The sequence below is a fragment of the Protopterus annectens genome, chromosome 15.part0 (genome assembly GCF_019279795.1).
Source record: "Protopterus annectens isolate FY-2018-M chromosome 15.part0, PAN1.0, whole genome shotgun sequence".
Classification (NCBI taxonomy): Eukaryota; Metazoa; Chordata; order Ceratodontiformes; family Protopteridae; genus Protopterus; species Protopterus annectens.
The window spans coordinates 321,352,714-321,377,305 of NC_056749.1; the positions used below are offsets into that span (position 1 = coordinate 321,352,714).

Consider the following 24,592-nt stretch of genomic DNA (forward strand, 5'->3'; position numbering starts at 1 on the left):
TTATTGCTAAGCTTATCAATTTCACCAAATATAATGGATGTGGAAATAATAATGCCTGGCTTGCCCTTTTATACAACTCACACACGTTTAGCATTCTTTGACTCTAAATCACAATCAGTGCAGCATTTGCATACTTTCTGTCATTTACATGTCATTACACATTGACTCACATAGGACTTTTCTTTTTACTTTTGGAGACTTTCATACATGCACAACATTAGACTCCAACTCACCCTATACTTGTGTGTGTCCTTGACTTGCACAAGTACACACTGCACCCATGTGCAAATAACCATAAATACCATCCATATACCTTACTTACCACCCAGTTACTATGTTGTCACAGTAGCTGTGGGACAAATATCATGGCAAACAGCAGCTAGAGATAGAAGAAGGTAATGTTTTAGGACAAACTTGGGGAATTTGAAAGTCAACACACTTACAGAGAAGCATAGAGTGACAGACATACCTCTTAACTGTACGAATTTTCACAGACTGTCCAGATTTTTACCTCATATATATGGCCCTTTCCTCATAAAATCTCTTATTTTCTGGCAAATCATTGGGATGATCTATGGATTGAAGTCACTAAATGTGACATACATTTGACTTTCATACTTTGTATCCTTCAGAAAATGCATGCTAACACAAATCCTTTTATTCTAGCTGCTTCCTAAGTTTATAAGAGTAATATTTAAAAACTGTCCTTATTTTTGGTCCTTTGTCGCCCTCATTACATCAGACTTTTGTCCAGATTTCTTAAGCTAAGAGGTTGACAAGTATGGTGACGGATGTTTTTCTGAACAGATACTTTGGCATTATTGTTGTGATAAGATAATGCAAAGCATCTTGTAAAGCTGAAATACTGTTTTGTGGATAAGTAACAATTTCTTTCAGAGATGATGAACACTTGCTAAACAAATACTCAGAAGCAAAAATGTGAAAAAAGTATAAGTGAATCCTTGCGCAAAATTCCTGCTTGTGTTATAATTGGTAAATAAAACAGAACATATGTTTACTTATTTATTTGTATTTGTTAACCAGGGTAGAGCACTGATCCAAATTAATTTTTCAGACTCAGTCTGGAAGGCAGTATGGTTAAGTGACTTATCCAGAGTCACACAAAGGTAAATGATGACTGTGAGAATCAAACTCTTAGCATCTCCATTAACTGCCAGTGTTCTGGACAGCACTACTGAATAAGATATGCTATATTCCTACTGAATGTAAAAGTAGTAGAAATAAAAGCGTTTTTGCGATTGGTACCAGAAATACAGATCAATCACAAACAAAACATCCCACATTGCACATGTGTAAAATGTATATAATATATATAATGCATATAATTTGTGGATATAGTAGAAACTGAATGGCTGCAACATCGATGTTGCTGACGTCGACACAGTGGAGTACACAAACAAGCATCAATATGCTGCTGCACATACACTGAGCCTATACATCTGACCATGCAAATTTTAAAACAGCATATTTTGCAGGGGGCAACCCCTCCGTACCCTCCACACTGCTTGTTAATCATTTATTCCAATTCTGAGATCACAATATCCCCTTGGTAAAGGGTCTATTCCCCAACTGCAGGGATTGTCTGATCTTACTCAACTGTTGACCATCAAAACGTGTCAGCCAAACAGAGGTTAATTTCTGCTGAAAAAGACTATTAGAAGGTAAACCATAATTTTCACACACACACACACACACACACACACACACACACACACACACACACACACACACACACACACACACACACACATATATATATATATATATATATATACACACACACACACACACACACACACACACACACACACACACACACACACACACACACACATTTATATATGGAAGCCTTTTTTCCAGAACTTGTGTTATTGTAGCAGTGATTCATGTTTCATCAAAATGTTGTGTTGAAATACAACGAGACTGCAGTACAGTGAGGAGTAGAAGTTTGCTCTTTTTTCCCTGTTGTGTGATCCCATGGTTAATATATTTATGGTAGTGGGGTTATAGGAGGTGCAGGGGATAAAAACAAGTGTGATCTATTTGTCATGTTTTAATTTTTGTACTTGTGCTTTGTTGTTGCTGTATGCAGTCCCAGACATCAAAATATGGTGGATTGGTTTGCCTCCTCTTATGACTACTGTTGTGAATTGTTTTGAACTGCAAACAGTAAAAAATGTTTTTGCATTTTTTTTTAATTTCTGTTTGCTCATCCAGAGATCACACTTTAGGAGATTTAAAGTTTGTTTCACATTTGCGCAATAGACTGCTTAGACTATTTGGAGATACAGAGGTATGTGTTGTCATGTTTTACTGGTACGTTACTGTATAATGTTCGACTTTCACTGTATCAAGATTCAACACATTGTGTTTGATGATTCACATCTCAAATATAAATATACGTATATATATATATATATATATATATATATATATATATATATATATACACACACATACTTTCATACATATACATGCGCACACACAATCTTGTGTGTGTGTGTGTGTGTGTGTGTGTGTGTGTGTCTGTGTGTAAGTAAATACATATAGGTGGCAGTGAATATGTCAAGTGTGTGCAGTGTCAACAGCTGTCTAGTCAACTGCATATGGTCAGTTAGGTAGTTGATTGACAGCTGTGCCAGACTGACAATCCCCAGGAAAGAGAGTATTCCCTTTTCCTGGGAAATGTGTAATCTTGACGTTAGTATATATAATCAGCAGGGGATGTGGAGGGAGCACAGCTCCCTACATTGAGCAGTACAGAGGGACTTGCTACCCCGCAGAAAGCAATGTTTTAGTTTGTGTTTATTTATTTTTTTTTAATGTGGTATTTGCATGTGCCGAGACTGTTTCTTCAGGCATGCATAGTGCATTGTCAACTTCCATGTTTTTCCTATTGTGTAGTACTCTCTCTCTATAATATATATATATATATATATATATATATATATATATATATATATATATATATATATATTTATATATGGGTCTACTTTAAAACACTGAAACGCAAAACACCGATGACGAGAACACCGAGACCAGAAGATCAACAACTGAGATGACCGACAGTTTAAAAGCACAAAACTTCACATGCCCGACAAACCACAATCCCGACAATCAACAAAACAAAACAAATACCTTTTCCGAAAAACACACACACAGCACAAGCACAACAGAAAACTTACAAACCTACACTAAACCTTACATACACAACTATCTGTGCACTAACTTTAACCCAAACCCTAACCCTAAGGTCCATCACTATCGCGCACTCACCTAACCCGTGCCTTAACCCTAACTCACTTAACCCGCCCCAACCCTAAAGTCTGTCACTATCGCACAGTTACCTTACCCGCACCCTAACCCTAACTCACTTAACCCGCCCCTAACCCTAAAGTCTCTCACTATCGCACACTTACCTTAACATGTAGGTGTTCTCAGCGTCGGGCTTTTAAACTGTCGGTCATCTCAGTTGTCGATTGTCTGGTCTCTGTGTTCTCATCGTCAGTGTTTTGAGTGTCAGTGTTTTCAAGTAGACCCATACATATATATATATAAATAATAACATAGGGGCTACTGAGTCAGGGGATGAACCAGGAAAATGCAGTGATGTGGAGTCATGTGACATATCTGGGCAAAAGATGCATCACACAGGAAAATAAAGGCAGGATCATCATAGTACTAAATTAAGAACAATTGCATCTGTGGATATTTAAGGGCTATTAATTCCCCAAAAAGGCAATTTGCAAGTAGGAGTCTGTGAAAGCTATATGTGCAATGAAGAAAGAAATTATATCAAGAAGGTGAAAGAAACCAAACACATGGTGCATTAAGGAGAAGTTTCAAATGCGCTGACTTTTGGGATTGTCTTTCCCTATGTGAATTTACCCAAACTGTGGAATAAAGTATAAAGCTGTATATGCTGTTTTCACTGGTCAGCTTCAGGGGTTTACTGCCAAAAAAAAAAAAAAAAAAACCTGCAGAGACTGTATGAGCTGAATCATTGGTCCAGTCTGGACTTGTATAGGGTCTTTAAAAATTTAGACATTTCTTTTTGAGAGTTAGATTTGCTTTAGAAAAAAAAATGCTCTGAGTTATTTCATGTCTTCCCCTGAATTTATAAGGAAGCATTTTTTTTATCCAACACTACAATTACCTAATGGTTCCATTAACTTTACTCATTTGGCCCATTCATTCCATAAAGGGGTGAAAGCCAGGTGTCCCTGTGCTGGGTGAGAGTCATATGACCTATTTGTTTCTGCCATGGAGCACCATTAATCCATTCATTTCCTCTGTGGCTGGAGTAATGTGGTACTGAGAAATCAAGCTTCTAGATCTAGTGGGGGAGGATGATCCCAATCCCAGTGGAGCACCCCATCATAGTAGGTCTCTGAGCTCAGCTACTGCTGCCTGCAGCAGGGGGCCATGACTCTGCATGCTGTCTCAGCTGCATGCTAATGCATGTGAGAAGTGTACACACCCAGGTTCATGTGCCATGGGTGTATCACTTAGTACTCTCTCCGGGTGTCATCCAACTGGTGAATGTTGAGTCACCACCCTTCCACCTGGACTGGTAAGTCAACAATGGCTGCTCACACCCATCATCCCCTGCCAGCTTTGACAGGTGCCTGAGCCACTAAACAAACTTTAGTCACCTGGACCATAGTTAGGTCTTTGTCCCTATAAGGCACATGAGCTACTTATAAGCACTTTAATGATAAAAATGAAGTTCAGACTGGAAAACTAGGTCCAGTGACTAATTATTTTACTGATACTTTTATGATTTGCTTCAATCTATCTATATTTGTGTGTGTGTGTATATGTATATGTATATATATATATATATATATATATATATATATATATATATATATACATATATATATATATATATATATATATATATATATATATATATATATATATATATATATATATATATATATATATATATATACACACATATACAGAGAGAGACTAACATTAAAATTAATGTGCTTTGAAATGCATTTTATTTCGCAGCCATCTACATACCTCTCAAATGTCCAGATTTTCACAGAATGGCCAGAGTTTTGCATCATATTTTTTGTCTGTTTCTCATAAAATCTGTGGTTTTCTCACAAATCACTGGATTGATCTTTGGATTGAAGTCACTTAATAATGATATACATTTGAGTTTCAGACTTCATATTCTTCAGAAAAATGCATGCTAAGACAAATCCTGTCATTCTATCAACTTTCTAAATAAGAGCAATATTTAAAATCTATCCCTATTTTTGGGCCTTTGTTCCCACATTATGTCAGACTTCATCCAGCTTTCTTATGCTAAAAGGTTGAGAGTTATGACTATAAGATGATGACTATTAACTTCCCCAGACCACATATGACATTACCAGACTTAGCTATTAAATCAATTTAAAAAGTTCTGAAGATGTACTTTATTTTTCAAACCTAGAAGTTAGCAATACAATGTGTAATCCAAGTCCCAGTGGTTAGTACTTTCAATGCTCAGAATGTACTCTGACATCTCACCTCTTGCAGAAATTTTCTTTGCTGAGATATACAGTTAACCTTGAATTCATTCTATTGATAAATATAAAATATATTGTATTATCTCAGTTATGAGAAGCAGTACCAAAGCTAAATTGTTTCTGTAAATGAAAAAAAAAAAAAACAATTACAAATTTTTGTGTTAATACTACTTACTTTGTGGCTAAAATGTTGCACGACACAAAGCCCGTTCTATACACCATGTGGGGGCCTGCACATGCATACGTGATAGATATAGAACAAATACAAATGCATCCTGTTTGTGCCTTGAGTCATGGTTTGATGCCTTCTTTGGGAGGGAATATATAACGTTGATATGTATGCAGCTTATAGAAATGCATTAGATGATATTCCTAAATGACGACCAGTTCTGTATCTTTAAGACTCTGCCTTGAATCTAAGTTGGGTACTGTCATGATTCTGCATGTAGTTTTCAATAACACGTGTAATTGGGAGGAGCACAGCAGAAACCTCCCAATGACAGATAACAAGGGGAAGCCTGGTGTTATGCCAATGAGGGCTGGCCTTAGCCAATCGGAAAGAGAAGCAGAAGGCACCAGCTCAGCAAGTTCAGGAGGGGTTTCCTCCCTTCATATTATGCAAAATATGTTACATTTAATAAGGAATCACTGAATACCTCATAGCTATAAACTAAACAGAAGTCTAACCCCTCCCTTCATTAAAGACAACCTCTTACTTCTCAGCTGATTTCTTTCCCACAAGCAATTTGGCACACCTACTGTAAGGTGTCTGTGTTTATGTGCGTGTGTGTGTGTTGCGTGCAGACTGTTAAGCTGTCACGCAGTTCTCAGCATATCGTCTTTCAGCTGTAACCTGCTTAGAATACAGACAGAAGCAACTGCTGTGGTAGCAGCTACTTAGCCGTTTCCTTGCTGACAGCAGCAGCAACAAAGCACTGGAGTAGATAGGAAATGCTGGAACAGAAATGAGAACAGAAGAAAAGAAAAGACTCCCTATGGTCCCTACTGAGACTTTAGCAACAGAAAAACGCAGCCACAAGGGGAAAAAAACAGCTGTCTATGTGTATATACACTCACACAACTGAGAAACTGATAAGAAGTTCATGCTGTTTACTTCTACAGCTGCAGATTTTACCCTGGTTACTTACACTGTGTATTTTTTCTATTTCTGAATGCAATGAAAATAAGGAGGAAAGGCAAGTTGTCAGCATTGACATGTTACTGAGAAATGCAATGCCAGTTTCATTTTATAAAATACAAGAAAAAGTCTCTGGATGCTAGTTGTCACACACAAGGTGTTCTTGGCGTTTTGTATTCTTTTGGTCAGCAACATTTTTGCCATATTTTCCAAGGTTTGTGAAACTACAGAACTCTAAAACAATTCAACTGGAAGAAATCTGCAGTGTTTTTTTATTTCCAAAGTGTCATTTACCCTCATCTCCCAAAAATAAGAGATCACAAGACATTATTTTCCAGAACTTGTGGACTATATCCAATCATGTCAGAAGAATGCCGATCACCAATAGGCCTTGACCGCTGCAACTGTTGCCTGGATCTGGCAAATGAGAATGTAGAAAATGACACCAGTGGTGGTGGTGGCAGTGGCAATAACAACCTTGGCAGTCCAACTGTGCCCAACTTCCGGCAGTTGCGGGATCAACTGATGTTTGAGAACTTCAACACAGACAAGCTAAACAACATAATGAGGCAGGATTCCTTGGAGTCTGTGGTACGAGATCCCTGCTTCCTTCTAAATGAGGGTATCTGCAACAGAAACATTGATCAGACACTGTTGTCAATCCTTCTACTTTTCCACAGGTGAGTAACCAGACAGTTTTAGGTTATTATTAACAACTACTAGCACTCTATGAAGTTTCTCAGAGTAATTGAAAGTATAAAAATAATTCTATGTCTTGTATTTCTGTGACATTCTCAAAATGACGTTTGATGACTGTCATTTGATAAAAGGTGAGGATGGAACATGGTCCCAAATGCTCTTCTACTGACTGGTCTGACATCACAGTTACTGAATTCCATCATGGTTCAGTGGTTAAGGTTTCTGGCCAATAGGTCTATAGTTTATTGCTGACTTCCAACTGCAGTCTGTCTGCAATTTACATTTTCCGCATGTCTGCATGGAGTATTTCCAATTACTTTAGCTTCTTCCTGTCGCCAAAAAGGCAAGCAGGCTGATTAGCTAAACTCTCAACAAACATTACACTTCCTTGTCACTGCAGCCTGGTTTAAGGGCCTGTGATCAGTTCATTTCCTTATGTGCTCAGTCAATTAAAAATGAAAAGGCTTCCACCTGAGATGTGAGAAAAGAAGCAAACAGCAGATGAATGGAAAGGGGGGGGGGGGTTATCAATTAACTCTGGTGGAGTGTTTTTTTTTTTTAACTTGCACCAGTTTGCAGCAATTGTCAAATATGTCCTGGTATTGCAAAGGACTACAGAAAAATGTAATGTGAGCAAGGTTACATTTCTAAGTATGAATCTCTGCTTTCTATATGAAGATTTTTCAATAAGGATGGTGGTAAGGATACAAATAAGTCTGGCACAATGCTTGTTTCACATCTCGCTATGGAAATGCACAGCAGTAATGCTGAAGGAGAAACATTTGGGAGAAAAGCTTAAAGACAGCAGTTTGAATTTGAATTTGAAGGCACGTTACGGAGGTTAACAAAGAGCAGGTTTTGTATGTCATAAATCGCAGTTCCAATCTTCAGACTTTACGTATGTGCCGCATCGCTCAAGTCAGCATACCTTTCTGATGCTGATGGGGCACACCTAAAAATAATGACCTGAGCTTACTTATTTATCCAAAAGTGATCTAAAAAAAAGAAGAAAAGCAGAACAAAAAGTTAGTTATCTTTGAAAGGAGTCTTATAGCGCAAATACTGAGACCTGGAAAATGACACAGAGCAGTCAGGTAGCAATGCATACATGTATTCTGCTGATTATAGAAGTGGCAGAGAATCCTGTAATCTACATGTAAAAGACAACATGAAAATAAAATGAGGCCTGAGTTTTAAATTCCATCTGAATCATGCTGGAGTACAATTAAAATACAAAGATTTTATTTTCTTTTCAAGTGCATGGAGCAAGGTTAGAACTTGCTGCCATCTGATCTTCTGTTATTAATGAAGAGAGTTTACTTGTCATAAAAAACAGGTTTATGGAGTGACAGTGACAATTAAAGATATGTATTCTTTCATATTATTGTACAATGACTCAAGAATGAAAAGCGTGATCAATTTGATTATTTGGGGAAAGGGTTTGTTTTACTTACTTATGAATTTTTTTATTTATTTATTGATGGATTGATTGATGTTTTTTAGTCATTTAATTTGGGTGTGTGCAGAAAGTTACCAGAGCAAATGGGAATCAGTGCAATGCCTTCTAGGTCAATACGAAATACATAATGATGCCTTTAATGATGATTGCTGTATGTAGTTTTAGGGAGGCTGCTACTCAGAGTGAAACATTTTCTTTTTTTATGGGTGAAAATATTTTATTAAGATGTTACAGCTGTGCATCTGTTTGGCCTTGGCTACATGGTGTGGTTACTAAATACCTAGTACTATTAGGCATGCAGACAGAGCACATTCACTTGACATTTTTTATGTAATATGTTTTAATTATACCATCTCAGTGTAATTTTCGATCATATATCACTGCAGTGCCTCAAGGGAATTAAGACTTCATAAAATCATTGTTTTGTTTAGACAAGATAATGAGGTATGTTGAATTTAGGTGAATTGCTAAAGTGTACACAGCCATTAAGGTCCTGACGTCTGGGGAGGCAGCATATTAAACTAATAAGTATTTTATGTGAGAATCTGAGTGATTCCAAAGCAGCGTGAATATCATTAATATCACTTGTTCTGATTATTCATGTGATACTTGCAAAAAAAAAGCCTGTGCTATTGGAAACAGCTAAGTAACTGATTGTTAACTTTAATAGCCCTGTACCTTTGCTGGCATTTTAGTATGATTATCTTAGAAATCTAAGTTTTTGATTCTAATTATGAAGCTCAACGAAACTGATATATGAAAAAAAAGTGAGAATAATGCTCTGCTCACAGCATGCTGTGAAGATTTATTGATATACTTAATGCTCTTTATGCTCTTGAGGGGAAGATCAGGAGGAACATGTTGGCATTGCACACTCAGAACAATATATAGTATGGAAGGACTTAAAGGCAGTCCTCATAACTCCTTCCCATAGACCTAGCATGTAAACATACAAAATACTGATTCCATCAAAATACTCTTTCTATGACTAAGGTATAGACAAAGACGTGGTAAGTACTTCATATTGCATCCTGATAACACTTGGCAATACTCAGTATCAGACTATGATGGCAGAAGCAGCTGCGAGTTCTTCTTGTGTGTTAAAATGAATGCATCTTTAAACTGTGAAAATTAACATATTCATTAGACATTAACAGTAATTTCTATATCTATCATAGTAGGTATTTTCTGTTTCCTGTATGAGGGAATGTGTTACTTGTTGCTTCTCTTTCCATATCTGCTGGCTATTTAAAAAAACAAATACTAAGCTGTGAAGGGGAAAGTGTGGTGTGAGAAGAGAGGGATGGCTAAATTCTGCAGCTTGTCAGAGTAACAGCATCCAAGGAGCCCTCAGCTGACTCTTACCTCTGACTAATGCGAGTTTATTTATAAATTAATAATTCCTCCTGATGCAAATGCATGTGACAGTAACACTTTTTCTGTAGTTACACATAGTTATGTATGTCACTTGTGACAGGCACAGCTGTAATCGTTGATGGTATTATACACTCAGCAATCGTGGTTCTGAAAAGTTTCCTGTCCTATAACTGCAGTTATACCACACTGCAGCTCTTTCTAAGCTAATACTAATGATGGTTTTAGTGGTGACAGACAGTGCTTTTAATTTAGCAGCAAAATGGAACAAATCCTCATAGAACACAGTCAGCTACAATAATTTCCCTCTTCCCTGATGTATTTTGCTGCCAACCCCATGAACTGTGCAGTGGTAATCTACGTATGTTGACTTGATTGCAACCAAACAGGGATAGAGGAATATTGTAAATCAGACCTTCTGAATTTGAGTATGGGAGTATCTGAGAACTGAACCCTGGACTTCAGTGTATCATCCTGCCAGTATGCCACCTTGGTCAATCAGTTTTTAACTTTAGTCATTTCAGACACATTCATGTTGTTCACTTTTTAACAGACAAACTCCATACAAAGCAATATTTTTAATGCATGTAAACAAGTTATAAAAATGCATGATGGAGCTCGCACATTCATTCTTATCCCAAAGCAGGATTTGTGATTTTCATCATAGCGGTCAGTATCAACATATTTCTGAAAATGCTCTGTTTGAGATAATTGGAGTTTGATTTTCTTGGCTACAAGCTTCTATAATACCTTAGATAAAGGATGTGTCTGGGACTTATTAAACGTCCCTTCTTCGTACTCAATTACTATTCTAGACTACAGCCAACTTCACAAATTAGTTTCCCACCCTATACTAAATGGCAGTAAAGTTTTCCAGTATATAATTAAGTTTACTGCGCTCAGTCTGATCTTCCTGTTAAAATGGTCACAGGTTGAATGCAATCTACTCAATCAAACAGATTGAATAAGGTATATTCCCATGGTGGAGTAAAAACTGGTACTTTGGTGTCTTAGATTCAGTGCACAGTGAGACATACAAGTTATTTTTCACCATAAACTGAATTGCAAGTGTTATGTGTGTCTAGCACTGTACCTGTAACACATGTCAAAATATTGCATTGTTTCCTGTTATCTGAGTTTTTTTTGTGGCACTAATAAAGCAACCCGTAGGGTCCTGTCATTCACATATGTAATCTGCCTTGGGGAGAGCATCAGCACTGCTTACAGTTGTGCAAACCATTCAAACATACTGGGCTTCAAGTGACCTCAGGAAATCTTAAATGCAGAAATGTGAAGTACCAGATGATTAAGGCATGCGTTTTGATTTCAGACTGTAACTGTCCGGCCTGCCCTATCTGTGTGTGCCTTTACAAATTGAAAAAGCTGCACACCCTGTTTAAATTACAGGCTATTTATTTTTCATCTGCACGTCATAAAGATTGTCTTGTGTCGCATATGCATTCCTGAATTCAGTTACTATTTGTCACCATATTATTTTAGGAAAGATAGTCACATCATATACCACCCTTTTTATGAAATTATACCTCTTTGTAGCTCTCCTAAATTTTCTACCTTGTAATTTCAGACTGCATGATCCTGTTCTCATAGACCCTTTTTTTTACAGACTGTAACCACTTATATTTATTCCCATAAAATACATGAACATTTTTATCATATTTGCCCTTTGCTATACCTTACCAAGAAAATACGGGTTCCTATTAGAATACCGAAAGCATAAAATACAGAACGACCTAATGGTCGGAAATGCTGGATCTCAATCTGCTTTTTGTGAGATTGCAGTACAGTGAGGATTGGAATATTTGCCCTTTCCCCTCTGTAGTGCGATCTCAGAGTTGGTACCATGTTCAAGGTCCTGCATTTTCGAACTTTAGGTCATTCACATTTTTGGATTTTTGTTTATGTAATATAGACCCGAAAATACATGCTCAGCTTTTCTACTTTTTACATGACTTCAGATATAAACTAGTCACTGCCTTGCTTTCTAACTTTTTTGTAGCCAAATTGTTCAGGAGTTTGCATGTTTGTCCACCATATTTTATATGTTAGTGTATATGTGTATGCTTGTAGATGTGTGCATGTGTTTGTGTGTATATATATATATATATATATATATATATATATATATATATATATATATATATACATATATACATATATACACACACACACACACACACACACACACACACACACAGTAAAAAGTTGATTATCCAAATTAATTGGGACCTAGGGTAGTTTGGATAATCAAACATATAAAACGAACAAGTGCATTGTCATCACTGGTTACAAATCTTGCAGTCTGCTGTTGCTCCACCCCCTGCCTACATCGCATTATTGGTTTTGCTTTGAGGACATAGAAGGGGATGCAAACTCTTGCTGTTTATTGTAAAATCAAACAGAGGTTCATCTATTACATGCAACAGTGAGGTGGAAATTACACTAGGCTTATTGAAATTTTGGGACTTATTTACAGGAAGGAGTAAATTTTAATGTGAATAAAAATAACTGCAATTACTGCCATTGTTGAATGCTTTTGGCATGTTTATTAAACAAGTATTATAAAGTTAAATATTGTTTTTAAGTGCTCTTAGGAAGTTAATGTAATACCAATTTAATGTTCTTAAAACTACTGAACAAGAAACAGGTAAAGAACGTTAACTACCTCTGTGTCTTGAGATGCGCTCCCTTAAAAAGCAGGTCCAGTTGAAAAAAGTTTCAAAAATCACAGCAAAGTCCGCTACAGCAATCAGATAGTTTTATTAAACAAATACAAAGATAATCCAATGGATAAGCGCTTTCACTTGCTCCACCGCAAGCTTCATCAGAACGCTGGTAAATGAACCTCCCTACAATTAAATAAACTTTTGGCGCCAAAACCAAGCCATTTAAATAAATTTCTTTAAAGACATATTACTATGATATGTCAAAATACAACTGGCGCAAATGCCTAATAACACATAGATCATATCTCCAGTTGCCATAAAATAATCACAGAAACATAAATAGGTGTATATAAATAGATGTTATGGAGATGCATATATATATATATATATATATATATATATATATATATATATATAGATATATATATATGTAAACATGCAAAAATATATAAACAGATAAAAAGTATAAATAAAATGTCAGAACCTGTCGTTCTATCTCCTACTATACATATTGTCCTATAATAGAGTGTCCTATATACATGTATAAAGCACATAATTAAAATGTTAAGTACTGTTTGTTAAAAAGTCAACTCAGGAGTGCATAGACAAAGCCTATATATAAACTAAAATAATATAATGAAAAATGAAAAACATCATACAAATCTATAAAATATACCCTCATGGACCAGAAATACTAGTAAGTGGAATATAATACTTTCAATCCATAGCTAGTAAGGGTTTAATCGAAATAACATCGTTAAGTCCTGGTGAAGTACAGGAATCTAGCAGAACTTGCCACCAGTATTCTTGATAAGACAGCAAACCCTTGAAATCACCCCCTTGATGTCTGTTTGAACACTATCTACTATAGCAAAATTGAAATAATGTCTGTCACCACACTTCTTTATGTGTCTGTACAATGCATTTTTCTCATATTTGGTTTTAATACTATATAAATGTGCATATATGCGCTTGTTGAATTTCCTTTCAGTTCCTATGTAAAAAACAGGGCATATCATGCACTTTGCCAAATATATAATCATTTTGGTGTTGCAATTTCCGTTTGAATCTAATTCTTGTTCTGTTTGCATTCTCTAACACTATACTATTTTCCTGGAATATTGTATTGCATTGATTGCAATTTCCACATTTTTAGTGCAAGTGTTATGGGACATTGTATTCCAATTGCTTCTCTCTAAGTAGTTCTTAATGTTAAATCCCATCTTGAACACAAACTGTGGTCCAGTCCCTAATATTCTAACTAATTCCTCATCAATTTAAATGATGTTCCAGCTTTCTATCATGATTTTCTTTACTTTACCTATATATGGTCCATACTCCAACACACATCTTTTACCATATGATGAGCTGTCAACCGAAGTGTGGTGGGTTGGTCCATCGTTCACCCCAAACTCATGATTAAATCCCAACAGGGCTTGTATTTGCATCCCCATTCTTTGATTTGAACAATGGACCAACCCACCACACTTCGAATCCATCAGATTTATACGATTAGAAAGGCTAGCTTTACAAAGGCTAGTACATTCAACCCTCCTCTCCACCCGGTTTTACAGGTGTTTGAAGAGACATGTGCATCAGATTTATACGAACTGAGTGTAGATAAAAAAATTAAGAAAACATTTTTGTTTAAGGCTAATTTGACCACAAGGGAAAAATACATCTTGAAGGACTTACTCAATGACAGGGGCATTCGAATTATGAAACCCGATAAGGGGGGCAGTATGGTTTTGGTCAACACTTTTGATTACTCTAGTAAAATTTTGAACATCCTGGAGGACGTTGATGTCTACATTCCAGTTTCTACGAATGAGATCAACATCTTTTACAGGAAAATAGATCTAGCCATAGAAGAATTCATCATGGAAGGTAGATTGGATGAAAAGATTGGTATTATGTTGACCATTAAGAAACCAAGACTAGTGACTTTCTTTAGAATTCCAAAGATCCATAAAAGTACAACTGACCCTCCATATAGGCCAATTGTGTCAGGGAAGGGGTCTAAGACATATGCTATTGCATCTTTTTTGGACCATACACTTAAACACATCCCTGATCAGTATGAACATATGTTGAAGGATTCTTGGGATTTTTTACGTGGATTGACATTGCAGTCTTATGAAGGTGAGGTGTACTTTTTAACCATTGATGTGGTTGACCTATTCACCTGTATTCCAACTGATGAGGGTTTAGATTACTTTTGGCTACTTTTGAAGGACAGTAAGTCTACTTTGAGCTTTGATATTGACCTGTTGATAGAACTAATGCGAATTGTGTTGGAAAACAATTTTGTGTATTTTGATCGGGAAACTTTCAAGCAGGTTAGAGGCGTAGCTATGGGGGCAGCTTGTGCCCCCATCTATGCCAACCTTGTCCTTTTACAATGGGAGTTGCAGCATTTGTTTCTTTCAGATTTTTACAACAATAACATCAAATTATACTGACGCTTCTTGGATGATTTATTTATTATTTGGGAAGGACCAGCGAACACTATTGTGGAGTTTGTTGAGTTTTTAAATTCCACCACTGGATTCTTAAAATTTACATTTAATTTTGACCAGGGTGGAATTGATTATTTAGATGTGAGGTTAGATAAAACTAATGGGGGACTGAAATCAAGAATTTATACGAAAAATACTTTCAGTAATTCCTACCTCCCCTACAACAGTGACCACCCCTGGAAACAAAAAAGGAGTATAGTCAAGGGCCAAATGGTCAGAGTGGCCAGGATGACATTAGAGTGGAATGACTTTTTAGTGGAAATTGATTTTATTTCTGATTTGTTTAGTTCAAGGGGTTACCCTGATAGGTTAATAAAGGAAGTGTCGGAAGAAATTATAAATGGTCTTGCAACTAGATATTCTCCTATTTTGGGGAAACCATTGGAAACTGTAAAAGGTCATGAAGTGGATAGTGAACAAGCTTTTAAAAGAGCTATGGTTCTTCAACACAGTAACATTACAAGGGAAGTTAAGGACCTCATTCAGAGAAATTGGAAGATGTTAAAGCACAATAAGGACTTAGTACACAGAGTAGGTGATCATCCTAACTTTGTTTATAAAACAGGAACAAATCTGAAAAGGGTGTTTGAAAGTAACAATTATAGATGTACAAGTACTTTGGACAAGGGAACTAGTAGGTGTGGGTATTGTAGATACATTTTGGATGAAGTACCCATCATCTTAAAAAATTATGGCAACAGTAGGATTTACTTAAAGAAGGGTAACTGTCATACCAAGGGTATTGTGTACTTAGCCCTGTGTAGAGACTGTCCTAGTTTCTACATAGGGAAGTCAGAGAGAGCGTTGAACAAACAAATTTATGAACATTTATATAACATAAAAAAAGGGAATATTAATAATGCATTAAGTAAACATTTACAAATGGAGCCTAAACACACTGGCTTTCATTTTGGGATTCTTGAACAAGTACCTATTGACCCTAAAGGGGGAGATTGGGAAAATTGGCTATGCTGTAGGGAGACCTATTGGCAAATTAGACTGAATGCCACCCACCCCCCTGGGACTAAATGAGCATATTTCTATTAAGCCTTATTTGATTAAAAAAGCAGAAGATTTATCAAAATAATTACTTAAAACAACCACTGAAACAATTATTAAAGTAACATTTTGATTGTATTGTTTAACATAAATTTAAAGTATTTTAAATTTTGACATCCTTTTCTTCTTCTTTTTTAGATAGAACTGTTATTTTGTGTTATTTTATACTACTTTGATTTAAAGTTTTATCAAGTTTATTAATGTTTGGTAAACAAAGTGAATTTATTTGTGTTTTTAAACTTGACAGTTGTAAAAATGTGCGTGGTTACTTTAAATTTAGGTCAGACTGGTTTTGGCGCCTTTTTTTAAAATTAAGTTATTTAAAGATGGCTGATTGAACAGTTACACCATTTTTACACTTGAAAAAGCCCTACAATTGAGTTAGGCTGAAAGCGCTTGTGGAATTTATACAATAAATGTTTTATGGATTTGCAACCTGTGTGCTGACACGATCGTTTTATTGGATTAGTGGTTTTGTTTCTACGATATTTTTCCACTTGTTTTATATATATATATATATATATATATATATATATATATATATATAAGAGAGAGAGAGAGATACAGACATGCATGATATGTATATAATATATATGCATGGTTATATACAATGTTATCTAATGACAAATTCACTTAATGATGAATCATTTAGTTCATAGTTCATAGGTTCATAGGTAGGTACTAGGCTATCAGCCCAAGGGCCTACGCAAGACTAGCCAGCAAGGTTCCATAGCTTACGCCACCCAAAAAAGTTATTTTCCTGTGCCACTGTCCAGCAGAGACACAGAAGTGATCCCCGGGGTGTATTTCCTATTTCCCATCCACTCATCAAGATTTTTCTTGAAGAGTGCTAATGAAGAACTTTGCTTGACATAGATGGGTAGCTTGTTCCAGAGTATAGGAAGTCTCTGGGACAGGAATCTATCCCTCTAGCATGTCCTGTTTATTGTGGTGACAAGGTTTAGGTCCCTAGAGCGTGTAGCTTGGAGGGATTGGGATTTCTTTAAATAGTCAAAATTCAGTTTCACTGAAAGACAATGTGTCTGAAAGTCTATGTTATTGCATGTGGTATAGCTAGATGAAGTTCTGCAATAAAGAAGCAAAAATATTTATATGTGAAATAAGAAGCTTTAGCTGGTGCTTGAGCTGACCTGTGCATAATCACTACTGATGTGGTTTATGTATTTTTATATGGGTCTATGTTATATAATCGAGCCACACTTCGCTGAAACTTTTTTCGTAGACATGAAAAGAGCGAATGTTCAAATCAGAAAAAATACCACACTGAAAGGAAGCATTTGGTCCCCTTATGAGCGCCACACTCACCACAGTATATATAGTAAGGGGGTGTGTGGGGTAGCCCCCCACATATTTTGGATATATATTAAGTTCAGAAAAGAGTAATTTATTGGAATTGCAAGTATCCATGTATATAGTTCAAAATATTTAAAATAGGTGAGGGGCTATGCCCCCCACACACCCCCTATATTGGGGGGTGGTGCCCCACACACCACCCCTTACTATATATACTAATTCCAGGGTTGCACAATAGGGGGGAAAAGGCCATATATAACTTTCAGTGAAATGTGTTTCTCTGAATTGTGTTTTCAGTGAATTGTGCACAGTCAAATGTGTTTCAGTAAAAAGTGCTTTCAGTGAATAGTCCTAGACCCCTAGACCTACACACACACACACACACACACACATATATATATATATATATATATATATATATATATATATATATATATATATATATACATATATACCACCAAAAGCTAGGAATGCTTTATAGGAAAAATCACTTCCTAAATACAGCTACTAGAGCTACCCGTGCTGGCACTCTGCTCCTACCATTTCTACTTTATCAAGCCTCAGTTCTCACTGACTTACAAACTTCCCTAAAGAAAAAAATTATTTTTATATATATATATATATATATATATATATATATATATGTGTGTATGCACTGTCAGTGATTTTCTGTGTATAGTATTTTCACTTTATTACACAGCTGTGTGACTGTGGACAGAATATATTTAAGTAAGGGGATGAAACCACACACATGGGAAAGGTGCCCCCTGTGCAAAAGTACTTTTGAATACAACTATCTTGAGTGTTTTCGATTGTATCATGTTTTATTTATTTTGAATTTAATTAAATTGTCTTTCAGTAAATTTTCCTAAGTTCTTTTGTTCTTTTTTGTGAAATGGTCTTTCAGTGAGTTGTCTACAACCCATATATCTATATCTATCTAGCTATATATGTGTGTGTGTATATATATATATATATATATATATATATATATATATATATATATATTTATACATAGAGAGAGAGAGAGAGAGAAATATATCTATATACACACACACACACCCACCCACTCCCCCCCCCCACACACACACGTAAAATCTTAATTTCGAGAGGTGATACTTTTTCTTAATCATAATACAAATCATCTTTCCTGATGTGACTGTTTCTGGCACTGCAGGACACATGTTTTTCCTGCTGATACTGTTTTTTGCACTCCAGGATACATGTTTTACTTCTGAATGTGCTCTGGATGACTTAGTTATGGCAAGGAGAAGGATGATCTGCTGGAGGCAGCTAAGCAGTGATGGGGGTGAGAAATGAATGCCCACTCTCTCACCCAGGAGGGAGGAAGTTGGTTCAGTCCTGTACACAAGTGTTGTTTGAGAAGAGGGAAGTCTAACTCCATCTGCAGAGGGACTTTGGGCACAAGCCTGTCAAAGTGAACTTCACCAGATTGTAGAATTCCAAAAGTATTTTCTTTCACAGAGAAAGTGGTGCCCTATGAATTAGCTTACTAGAAGGGTGATGGAGGTGGAATTCACAACAGAAATTCAAGAGAGCATAATTGGGAGGAAAAAGGGTAAGGGGGAAGGTAGCGATAAAGGGAAGGTAGAGTGTTAAAGGTGCAAACTACACTGGTACATTATCTCCTTCCACCATCAAACAAATATAAAGTAATTTAATTTAAGCACACTATGTATGTATGTATGTATGTATGTATGTGTGTTCACATGTGTGCAGAAGGCTGCACTCACCCAAACTTGGCATAGTGGATACTGGACTATGTTTAGTAGTCAATAGAAAGAGGGTGTATGAAAAACTCCTCTGCCTTCACAGGGTGCTAACCCTACTTCTTGACTTTTGTCTCACTGGCTTCCACCTCACATACATTCTGTCAATTTCACACACAACACGCTGGGGAAGAGTGAATTAACACATCAGTGAACAATGGGAACACTATGATACATGAATAATTTTTATGACGTTTGAAGTATCGTGTCTCAGTAAACAAAATCACTTCAATGTGATACATGTTATTTTACTATATCTAAGGCTGGGAAATTTAGAGAAAAGGGAAAAAGTGAGTTTTGTCTATTACTTTTCCCTTCTTTCATATTTGTTTGAACTCTGGGGTAATGTACTATATTTAGAGATCAGGATATGGAAGCATACCCCCATGTAGAGGCATAGAATTGCAAAAACATGGATTTAGCACTAACTATGTGGAATAGAAAATTAAATCCCTGACTGTGACTCAGAATGTAGGAAATGACTACTGAGTCAGAGAGAGCATTCAAAAATTAAATAAAACTAATAGCAAGTCCATCTTGATCCCCCAAGCTTTACTTGCTAACCTGTGGATAACCTGATGAGATTAACATAGCACCTTTCCTTTCTTTATTTGTAATGCTGTTTCTTCCTTAGCTGTGCATTACTCTTTTTATTATTTTATTTTAATTCTCATATTCTGGGCAATGAATTCAATTTGCCATGTTTAGGCCTTTCACGAGCTATGCCCGATATATTCACATTCTTCTGAATCAGTGTGTGTATCATCCTTATTGCTTAATGTTGTGATTTTAGCCAAATGGCAAAATTTTACTTTCAGACCTTCAGAAATGCTGCTTTTTGACTCAGTTATGGAGATGGATAAAACCCTGACAGGATACTGGCAATCTTGGATCAAACTACCACTTGCATAGTAAAGGAGCCAGATGGTGGTGGGTAGGAATGAGCAGCCATTCTCTACTCATCCGTCCATCCTGGGGGAGAGAAGCACCTTAGTCCTCTTCACTACTGGCATATGTCAGTGGTCCAAGAGTCACAGCAAAATGTAATACAACATGCTTAGGCTTGCACCTACCAAGCAGTTTGATAGTGCTTGAGCAAGGATTAAGGTTGTACAGAGTAGCATAGAGCAGGTTTTTCAAGAATTCACTCATCAAGACCGCTGTGGGGTGAAAATATTAGGTGATGCAAATACCATTAATAGCTGCTTGGATGATGGCCACCCACAACTGTCTCTATCCCATGGTGCAACAAACAGACCACATAAGTACTGAATGGCTAATAGTTGGTAGGTTTGAAAGACAAAAAACACAGAAAAAAGAAAAAAATACTTGTAAAGGAATGGTCACCATTTTTTTGTGCCTCTTTGCAATATTTTTCTGTTCTAATGTTCAACCCAAGCTAGTATCCTGGAGCCTGTTACATAACTTACATTTTATCACTAACCCTTTTTGCAGTACTGGTTAAATGTCTTGCAAAAGTCTAAGCAGGCCAAACCAAAAGCCTCTGCTCGATCTAGTATCCTGTCTATTTTGTAAAATAACTAACCCTATTCCAATATTTTGAAATGGTCTTCTTGTAGGAAATCCTTGTTGCCTTGAACTGTCCTTAATTTTCTACACAACTGTGGTCAAACTGTATAATAACTACCTACCAGGCTCTGCCTTTTTTCAAGTAATGTGAAGGGAATCACACTTGTTCAGTTACAGTCTTCAAGAACCTTACTTCATTCTCATCAAGGGGAATCCTATCTTCTAGCTCCAGGAAGAAAGTAAGTTGTATGAGCAGTTTCTAAAAATTACATCATAAATCCTATCACACCCCATTGCTTTGTGGACCCTTACTTTTTGATGCTCATTAAAACCTTTTTTCTTTGAATGCTTAATAAGGTGAAGTCCCAAGACTGGAAAAACTCCCTTATCAGCCTCAACAAAAAGTGGAGATCCCTCATAAAATCCTCTAAAGCTAGCTATGAAAACAGAATTGCAGCATATAGTAAAGACAACCACAAAGCCTTCTATAGTTATGTAAAGAATCTCCATGGCAATACTCAGATTTGCTCAGAGCTACTGCACAATGATACCTCCTATACCGAGCCAACAGATATTGCCAATATACTGGCCAACAGATTCAGTGCCAACTTTACCCCTCCCCCCAAAGGACCAGTCACAATACCAGTAGATTGCCAGGCACCCAGTATTACTGCCGCACAGGTTAAAACAGCACTGCCCAAGGCCAAGAATACAGCTTCTATGGGACCTGACAATATCCCTGGCTGTGTTCTACATGAACTACAGAGTGAACTAGCACCTCACCTGTGTGCCCTGTTCAATCTCAGCCTCATCTCAGGCTTTGCCCCTACCGAATGGCGCACTGCTAGTCATCCCTTTCCACAAAGGATCAGTGACTACAGACCCTGTGAACTATCACCCCATTAGCCTGATGAGTCTGTTATGCAAATCTATGGAACGCATCATCATGGACTTAATAAACAAAGATATAGGGAATCTCCAAACTCTGGATCCCACACAGTTTGGTTTTGTGAAGGGTAGATCATGCCTGCTCAACTTGGTCATCTTCTTTGAGCCAGTCACCAGAGCTGTGGATGAAGGTAAGGTGGTTCATTCAGCCTATCTTGATCTGGTCAAGACCTTTGATACCATTCCCCACTCAGGAATCATAGAAAAACTCTGTAAGCTAGGCATGGACCCCTATATCACTAGGTAGGTTGCAAACTCGCTAAAAGGTAGAACCCACAGTGTGAAAGTAGCTGAATCCAAGTCAGACTGCTGACCAGTCACGAGTGGAGTCCCACAGGGTTTGGTCCTGGGTCCTCTCCTGTTTGGTATCTACTTCTCTGAAGTCCAGGTCAACATGAAGGGACTCTGGCTGACAAAGTTCGCAGATGATTGCAAGTTGGGAGCTATTATTAACTCCCCAAGTGATGTTGACATCCTACAGAAAGGCCTCACTGAGACCAATGACTGGTGTCACAACCATGGCCTTAAGCTCAATGCTAGAAAATGTGTCATCATCCCCTTTGGGAAAAACCCAGTTCCTATGAATTACCACATTGATGGTAGTCCACTGAACACAGAAGGCGTTATTAGAGATCTGGGAACATGGGTTGACAGCAACCTCTCTTTTGACTACCACATTGCCAGTGTGGTCAGAAAGTCCTTCTATGTAGCACATCTCATTACTAAAGGTTATGCATCCAGGAAGAAAGAGGTCATTGTCTCCCTCGACTCTTCCCTCATTAGGTCAACCATTGAGTACAATGCTCCATTTGGCAAGTACCTCACTAAACACCTGCAACAACTGGAGAGGCCATAAAAGTACCTCACAAAGAGGATCCTAGGCCTTAAACATTTGTCCTATATGGACAGACTCAAAAAAACTCCAACTAATCTCTGTCTCATATCGCCTTCTTAGAGGCGATCTCTACTTGACTTACAAAGCCATGTCTGACCCAGCTCTGTTAGAAATGTGACATCTAAAGAAATCCCAATCCCTCTGCACCACACACTCCACAGACCTCAACCTCATTACCACAATCAACAGAACATGCTGGAGGGACAGGTTTATAACCCAGAGACTGCCCATGCTATAGAATAGACTTCCCATACATGTTAAGCAGAGCACCTCACTGGCCTTCTTCAAGAGAAATCTTGATGAGTGGATAGGAAATAGAAAATTCACCCCAGTAATCACTCCAGTGGCTTTACTCGACAGAGGCACTGGGAACTAAGGTCTGGTGGCACGATGCCAGGGTAATCCTATGGGCTAGGCTTGTAAAGGCTCCAGGGCCATTAGCCTAGTACACACCTATGAACCTATAAATGGACTTGATCACCCCCCCACACACACACACACACACACTTTTTGCATGCATGCACATGCAGATAACCATTTACAGAGTCTCCCTTTGTCAATCTTTTATCACACTTAGTAGCAGAAAAAAGAAGCTATGTCTTACCATAACGTTCCATCTGAGTTGTAGATCTTTATTTATTCTTTACAGGTAGGACCTCGGTTCCATCCTCGGAAATGAAACGGCCATTTATCAGCTCACGAAGCCAAAAACTCTCAGCTAAGAGCCTACCCACAATGCCCCTCTCCTAGATACTCCAGATCGAGTTTGCCCACCCCAGGTAAAGATGTAGTAATAGAAAAAGTAGGAGGCTCTGTCTGAGCAGATACCCTAACCAGGAGTACTTGAGATCCACCAGGAGTCCAGGCAGGGGGAAGGAGGGCGGGAAGTAAATAATGAATAAAGATCTACAACTCAGATGGAACGTTATGGTAAGACATAACTTCTTTATTTGATGTTGTAAATCTTTATTCATACTTTACAGATAGGACCGAGTCCCCAGCTACTTGAGTCCTGGGTGGCCCTAAGGAAAGATATTCCTGAGCACCATAGAACCAAAAGATGCTCGTCCCCTGGAGGCCAAATCCAATTTGTAATGAGACATGAAGGTATGAGGTCTTACCCATGGGGCTGCTGCGCATATATCATCCATAGAGGCCCTGGAATGAAAAGCTACAGAGGTAGCCATAGATCTGGTAGAATGAGCTTTTATTCTGGAAGGTAAGGGTAGCTTATTCTATTGGTAGATAAAGGTAATGGCATTTCTAAGCCAAGAGGATAAGGTCACTTTGTAAACAGGTTTACCCAGTCTGGGTCCTGCAAAGGCCAGAAACAATTGGTCTGTTTTCCTGAAAGATTTAGTCCTGTGCAAATAACAATGAAGCTGTTGGTGCAAATTAAGTGCGTGCAAAAGGTACTCCACTCTATTAGAATGCCTTGGGAAGAAAACTGGCAGGTCAATAGATTGATTAATGGAAAAATGAGAAATGACCTTGGGCAAAAAGGAAGGGTCAGTACGAAGGGACACCCTGTCCATGTGGAAGATCAAGTAAGGACTCTTGACACTCAAGACCTGTAGCTCAGATACTCTTCTCGCTGAGGTGAATGCTACTAGAAGTATGGTTTTCCAAGA

At 37.4% G+C, this 24,592-nt stretch overlaps 1 protein-coding gene across 1 annotated transcript in view; it reads left to right on the plus strand.

Annotated features, from left to right (window-relative positions):
* The first annotated feature begins 6,390 nt into the window (after positions 1-6,390).
* TSC22D3 (TSC22 domain family member 3) overlaps positions 6,391-24,592 on the plus strand; it is a 946,203-nt gene continuing 928,001 nt past the window's right edge. Inside the window, exon 1 of the mRNA XM_044057086.1 lies at positions 6,391-7,370. Coding sequence (XP_043913021.1) covers positions 7,051-7,370 — 320 coding nt within the window. The 5' untranslated portion in view covers positions 6,391-7,050. The remainder of the gene's footprint in view (positions 7,371-24,592) is intronic.